Here is a 7,319-nt window from a genome sequence, read left to right on the forward strand (position 1 = left end):
AACAGAGCAAGACTCCATCTCCAAAAGGAAAAAAAGAAAAAAAAAAATTAAGTGCTTGGCAGGGTGCTGACAGTAGGAGCTACAGAGATGACCACCTCCATTTGGCAGAAGAGGAACTGGGGCCACTGTGAGACTGTGAGACTCTGGGGAGGGAGGGAGCCATTCTCTCCCTAGCTGTTGACGACCCTGGCCATCTTGGTCACTTGCTCCTCCTGGGGGTTCTCTTGGTATCTGCCCAACCAGACTACCCTGAGGCCTTTCCCCAGGACTGACTTTTGGGCCCTGAAGCAGCCTCAGCCAGACCTAAGGACCTGGCACCAGGAAATGCCAATGGCTTTTTGCTTTCTAGGCTCAGCTAAAGGAAGTCTGGCACTTCCTCTCCTCAATTATGCAGTTTCTAAGGTGGGTAGGGTGCTGAGCGTGCTCCTGCCTGACCTCTTTGCTGCCCAGTCAAGGATTACTTCCCCAAGACACCCCCAAATATATTTTGTTTTCTAGATGAAGGGGAAGAAGGAAGTGGGGGAGAGGTCACTGTGCCCAGGGGGCCTGCAGGCCTGCTTCCTGGACTTGTCTGGCTTCCTGGAGCCAGGTGCTTTTAATACACCTCTCCGAGCCTGTTTCCTCATCTGTAAAATAGGAATGAGCCTGGTAGCCGCCTTGTGGGATGGGCGTGAGGTTTAAACGTGGGCAAAATGCCAAGCACAGCCATGGCGCGTAGCCAGGGCCTCTGTCAGCTCTGAGCTGTGGGCTTGGTGGTGACCCAGTCACACACGGCTTCAGGAATTCAAGATTTGGAGGGCACTCGGGCTCCCAATGAGGCTGCCATATATTTGGCTCTACCCCTACTGTCCATGAACACACATCAGGAGGGGAGGAGGGTCCGGAGCACAGCCTGTAGCCATGAAACCGAAGGAGAGGAGCAACAGCACTCACGAGTCTCATAAGGCCTGTTCCAGAGCAAGGAGGCCCCATATAGAGCTCACCTGCACACACCTGACATCAGCTAACACCTGCGAAGTCCCTTCCCCAGCAGGAGACCCAAAGCCCAGAGCCCCCTGCCTCCATGGTAACAAAACCGGCCACCTTGTTATTGTTTTCAGCTGTTACCGATCTACTCTGAGCCAGGTGCGTCACATAATTTACCTTTTTTTACAGTAACACAGAAGTAGGGTAATCAACTCGTCCCTGTTTGCCTGGGACTTTCCAAGTTTTAAAATGGAAAGTCCCTCATCCTGAGCACCCCCTCCATCCCAATTTTTCTGGGATAGCTGGTCACCCTACAGAGGGGAGGCTTTCCTATCTCCATTTCTTAGGTGACAACTGGGGAGCTCAGGAGGGTGGGCTGCCCCAGGTGGTCAGTTGCCTCACAGCCGCTAAGTGGGAGAGCGGGGTTTCCAGCTGGGTCTGTTCGTCCGCAGAGCATTGGTGCTGTGCCCCCACACCATGCTGGCCCGGTTTCTGGTATCTGGGCATCACTGGATTCCTGTCTTCCTCCCTTGTAGCTTGGAGACGAGAAAGAACAAGCTGTTCTGTGCCGACCCAAAGGAGAAATGGGTCCAGGAAGCCAAGCAGCATCTAGACCGCCAAGCTGCTGCTCGGACTCCAAACCACAGCACCTTCGAGAAGCTGATCGGCGAGACGACGCCCTGGACCACCCCTGCCGCCAGGGTAATGGACGAGTCTGTGGTCCCAGAGCCAGAAGCCACCGGCGAAAGCAGTAGCCTGGAGCCGACCCCTTCTTCCCAGGAGGAACAGAGTGCCCTGGGGACCTCCCCAGAGCTGCCGACGGGAGCGGCTGGTTCCTCAGGGACCAGGTTTCCCCCGACACCAAAGGCTCAGGATGGAGGGCCTGCGGGCACGGAGCTTTTCCGCCTGACTCCTGTCTCTACTGCTGCCTCATGGCAGAGTTCTGCTCCCCACCAACCTGGGCCCACCTCTGATGACCCGTCCACCCAGGCCCCCTCCACCCAGGCCCCCTCCACCCAGGCCCCCTCCACCCAAGCCCCCACTACTTCCTCCCCAGCCCCAGAGGAGAACACTGGGTCTGAAGGCCAGCCAGTGTGGAGTCAGGGACAGAGCCCCAGGCCAGAGCCCTCTCTGGAGCCGGAGATGGGTTCTGTGCTAAAGCACACGGATGCCCTCCAGGACTGGAGGCCTGACAGCATGGCCCACATCTCTGTGGTCCCTGTCTTCTCGGAAGGGACGCCCAGCAGGGAGCCAGTGACTTCAGGCAGCAGGACCCCTAAGTCTGAGGAAACCATCCATCCCACCATGGATTCCCAGAGGCTGAGCGTCCTTATCACTCCTACCCCTGACACCCAGGAAGCCACCAGGAGGCAGGCGGTGGGGCTGCTGGCCTTCCTTGGCCTCCTCTTCTGCCTGGGGGTGGCCATGTTCACCTACCAGAACCTCCAGGGCTGCCCTCGGAAGATGGCGGGAGAGATGGTGGAAGGCCTTCGCTACGTCCCCCGGAGCTGTGGCAGTAACTCATATGTCCTGGTGCCTGTGTGAACTCCCCCGGCCTGGGTCTAGTTGTTTGATTCAGACAGCTGCCTGGGGTCCCTCATCCTCATACCCACCCCCACCTAAGGGCCTGGCCTGAGCTGGGATGATTGGAGCAGGGAGGTGGGACCCTCCAGGTGCACAGGCTCCAAGCTCCCAGGCACACCCCAGGAGGCCAGCCTTGACCACTCTCCACCTACCAGGGACAGACAGGGTGGCCTCCCAACTCACCCCAGCCCCAAAACTCTCCTCTGCTGCTGGCTGGTTAGAGGTTCCCTTTGACGCCATCCCAGCCCCAATGAACAATTATTTATTAAATGCCCAGCCCCGCTGACCCACGCAGCCCTGTGAGTACCGCAGGCCTCCCAGCTCACACATGAGCCTCAGGCCAGGCCCCTCTGCCCACTCCCCCAGGCCTCATCGTGTCTCCTGGTCCTGCTGCGGTTGCCAGTCACCCCGGCCACCTGCGGTGCTATCTCCCCCAGCCCCGTCCCTCTGTACAGAGCCCACACCCCCACTGGTGACGTGTCTTTTCTTGCATGAGGCTAGTGTGGTGTTTCCTGACACTGCTCCCAGTGAGGCTCTGCCTTCGGTAAGGCATTGTGGGAAGGGGAGATGAGGCCATCTGGTGGCTTTGACAACTGGTGGCTTTCCTCCTTGGCTTACCCTGTGCTGAGTCTGAAGGCTGGGTTCTGATCCTAGTTCCACTGTCAGCCCACAGAGTTACTCCCACCTGTGAAAGGAAAGAGGGGGGCAAGGAATACCCGTCCCCCTGACATCGCTCATTGACCTGAAGCCCTTCTCTCCAATCCCGGATGCAGCCTCCCAGTCCTTATCAGCAGAGCACTTGAGTTCCTCCCGATGGACTAATTTGTCTTTGGACCCTGAGACCCGGAGGGCCTTTAAGGGAGTGAGTTGATAGCACAGATCCTGCTCTGTGGGTCCCCAGATGGAGGTGGGCAGAGCAGAGACCATCCCTGAAGGCCCCGCCCAGGTTCAGCTACTGAGACAGACCGAGCTCTGCCTCCCCTCACCCCCTAAGAGGGAGAAGGGAGGGCTCCAGGCACGTATCTAAGAAGCCCAGGAAAGGCTCCGGGAACAGCCACACTCCTGACGCTCCTTCAGGGACTCCCACAGGCAGCCAGGCCTTGAGACCCTTGTGGTCCCACCCCACACATGTCAGATTCCTTCCTGAAGCCTGGGTTCCCCTCCCACCTCTCTCACTCCTTGAAAACACTGTTCTCTGCCCTCCAAGACCTTCTCCTTCATCTTTGTCCCCACCGCAGACAGGACCAGGGATTTCCATGATGTTTCCACAAGTCCTCTGTTTCTGAAAGGGACTCTACCCGGGAAGGACGGTGGGACACGGGAAAGGGGAAGTTGTAGGCATAAAGTCAGGGCTTCCCTTTTTGGGCTACTGAAGGCTCAAGCATGCCTGGATGGGGTCGCACCTGCCAGCCTGGCCCCTCAGGGTCCCTCGTGGCAGCTCACCTCTCCCTTGGATTGTCCCCAAATGTGACCCTTGCCCTCTACCTAAGGGGCCTCTCGTGGGCTGGATTCTACCCAGGTGCCAGGAACACTCCTTCACAGAAGATGGGTGGTTGGAGGAAGGAAACGCAGCTCTGGTCCACAGAGAGCAGGCAGCTGTGCGGCCCTGCCCACCGGCCTCTGCACTCCCTTGCTGGGCATGGCGCAATATATTCAGGAAGCTCAGGGAATGGCTCAAGTGGGCTCACTCTGGCAGCTCAGAGAGGGTGACAGTGGATCCGATGCACTTTGTTCTAGCTCTTCCAGGCTGGGAGAGCCTTCCAGGGGTGGGGCACCTGCTGATGGGGCCCCGCCTCCTTTGTGAGGAAGCTGCTGGGGACAGCTGGTCCCCCTTCCATGGACATTGTTAGTTTCTCCAAGCGGAACATGGATGAGGATGATGTAGGAAGACTTTGGAAAGGATGGATTGATCCTTTGACTTTTCCAACCCTCATCACCAATGTCTGTGCCGTTTTGTATTTTACTAATAAAATTTAAAAGTCTTGTGAATCAATGCAGATTATTTCTCTGGGGACAAGTCCAGCAACCAGGGCCTCAGGGGGTAAGGAGCTGGGGAGGGCCAAGACCACTTTCAGCCCTGGAGACCCCTGCCTCCAGTTCACGTGGGGAAGAAGGACAGAGATTTTTTTTTCTTTTTTGAGATGGAGTCTCGCACTGTCACCCAGGCTGGAGTCCAATGGCGCCATCTCGGCTCACTGCAACCTCTGCCTCCTGGGTTCCAGCGATTCTCCAGGCAGAGATTTTTACAGTCATCAAGAGGAGAAGCACCAGGATTGGAGTGAGGAGGGCCAGGCCCTTGGCTCGGCTCTGTTCCACTCAGCTGTCTGATGTTGGGCCAGGGCCCTCACCTCTCTGGGCCTGTGTACATGTGAGTGTGAGGCCTCTCTTATCTGACAGGATCAGAATCCCTCTGAAGCCCTACCCCACGCCTGCTGAACCACCGTGCCCGGGGCCCTGGGACCACCACCGTCAGTGAACTAGGCCCCACTGGAGGAAGGAAACTGGCCCATACTTTCCTCTTTGCAGCCTTCCTGGTTCAGATGAAGACCAAAGACGGATTACTTCTTAAGGGACTTGGGAGTTCACAGATGTGACCCAAGTGTGAGCCTCCTGGTGGCCCCTAAGCCCTTCAGAGTCCTGGGGGGCTTCATAAGAGCTGCTGTGTACAGTTGTGCAGGTTGGAGACTGCAGAAGGCTGCCACAGACCAAGTCCAGCCTATTAATATCCAACATTTCATGGATGTTAAGGTGCAACCTTTTCACACTGTGACATGTTTGCAATTGAGATTCATTTTGTAATCCATAGCTTGTTGTTGCTAAATTGGCAGGCTTTTTTTTTTATTAGTAGTTTATTAAATATCAGAACATCTTACCATCAATAGATTGGTATGTCTACATGACCAATGGTATGTCTTAGACTCAATATCTACGTGAATCTAAGATGCTATTTTTTTTTAAGATGGAGTGTTTAGTCACTCTGTCACCCAGGTTGGAGTGTAGTGGCACCATGTCGTCTCACTGCAACCTCCATCTCCCGGGTTCAAGCGATTCTCCTGCCTCAGCCTCCAGAGTAGCTGGGATTATAGGCGTGCGCCACCATGCCTGGCTAATTTTTGTATTTTTTAGTAGAAATGGGGTTTCACCACATTGGACAGGCTGGTCTCGAACTCCTGACCACCTTGTAATCTGCCTGCCTCAGACTCCCAAAGTGCTAGGATTACAAGTGTGAGCCACTATGACAGGTTAAGATGCTAATTTTTTAAAAATTAGAGGCAACATTGAAAAATCAGGAAATTGCACACATAAACTCACTTTCCTATGCTCCGTCAGGTGATTCAGAAGATTCAGATTCACCACTGGCCCATGCACCTCCAGGGTGACAGTGGGCTGGTCCAGGCAGCAGCTGCCATTTGAGATAGAGCAGGCTTGGGTCAGCCCTCCCGTTTCCTACCATCCTCTCCACCTCCTGGATCCCCTAGACCTTATGTCCACATCAGTTACCATTTCTTGTTTTTCTTATAGTGAGGATATTTTTATCTGAGCCCAAGTTTCCATCAAAAGTAGGTCAAGGGCTGGGTGTGGTGGCTCACGCCTATAATCCCAGCGCTTTGGGAGGCTGAGGTGGTCGGAGCACTTGAAGTCAGCGTTCGAGGCCAGTCTGACCAACATGGTGAAACCACATCTCTATTAAAAATACAAAAATCAGCCACATGTCGTGGCAGACCCCCGTAATCCCACCTCCTTGGGAGACTGAGGCAGGAGAATGACTTGAACCTGTGAGGCAGAAGCTGCAGCGAGCCAAGATCGTGCCACTGCACTCCAGCCCAGGCGACAGTGAGACTCCGTCTCAAAAAAAAAGTAGGTCAAGGAAAGCCACACCATGATGGGCACATGCTTTCTCTCCTACCCTGCTGGCCCTCGCTTCACTACCTGCTAAACCTCACAGAGATTCGGGCCTGCAGAAATCAATCTGCCTCTGTGCAATTGAGAGCCAGTGCCTACTGGCTGTCCTCTCTGCAGTGAGCTTCCCCTGCTCTGCCCCAAACTCAGGCGTGTGTAGTTTTCGCCCCTTCCCACCCCCAGGAAGGAGCTCCACCTACCGCAGGCCTGGTTCCGGCTCCCAAACTCTCCCTGCATACCACCCACCAGCAACACAAGACACCAGCAGAAGCTTTAAAATGAAAAAATGTGTCTCTTATCTTTTCATCACATTCTTAGGTACGATTGCAACCTTCTCAGCAGGCTGAGGATGAGAAGTGGGAGTGGGAGAGGCTTGCATTCCGGCTCAGTCCAGAGTGGTTCCCCAGGGACCCCGGAGTGTTTGTGTAGTTTTATTTCCTCTTTCAGTTTCAGAGCTAAATGTTAGTTGAAGCCTTCTCACAATTAATGCAGAGTTTGGAGGGGGCCATTTTGATATAACATTAGCTATATAATAACAGTAGACATTGTTCATGTAATGTTTACCATGTACCAGGCCATGTGTGAAATTATGTACAGGGATTCCCATCTTACTGACAATGAAAGCAAGGGCCTCACATTGGGCGTGGTGGCTCACGCCTGTAATCCCAGCACTTTGGGAGACTGAGACAGGCAGATCACTTGCACCCAGGAATTAGAGACCAGCTTGGGCAACATGGTGAAACCCCATCTCTATAAAAATACAAAATTAGCCGGGTGTGGTGTCGTGCACCTGTAGTCCCTGTTACTTGGGAGGCTGAGGTGGGAGGATCACCTGAGCCCAGGGAGGTTGAGGCTGCAGTGAGCCATGA

The 7,319-nt window shown here is 54.8% G+C and overlaps 1 protein-coding gene across 2 annotated transcripts in view; it reads left to right on the top strand.

Annotated features, from left to right (window-relative positions):
- The window catches only part of CX3CL1 (C-X3-C motif chemokine ligand 1), a 12,959-nt gene extending 8,420 nt beyond the window's left edge, over positions 1-4,539 (top strand). The window contains exons 3-4 of one of the 2 annotated variants that reach the window (XM_032283975.1): positions 1,503-1,668; positions 1,747-4,539. In XM_032283975.1, the coding sequence (XP_032139866.1) occupies positions 1,503-1,668; positions 1,747-2,511 (931 nt within the window). In that variant the 3' untranslated portion in view covers positions 2,512-4,539. Of the gene's footprint in view, positions 1-1,502 lie in introns of both variants that reach the window. The other variant, XM_032283974.1, reaches the window with a different exon arrangement.
- The last annotated feature ends 2,780 nt before the right edge of the window (positions 4,540-7,319 follow it).

This window comes from Sapajus apella, unplaced genomic scaffold (genome assembly GCF_009761245.1).
Source record: "Sapajus apella isolate SASKATOON/1434 unplaced genomic scaffold, GSC_monkey_1.0 scaffold15, whole genome shotgun sequence".
NCBI lineage: Eukaryota > Metazoa > Chordata > Mammalia > Primates > Cebidae > Sapajus > Sapajus apella.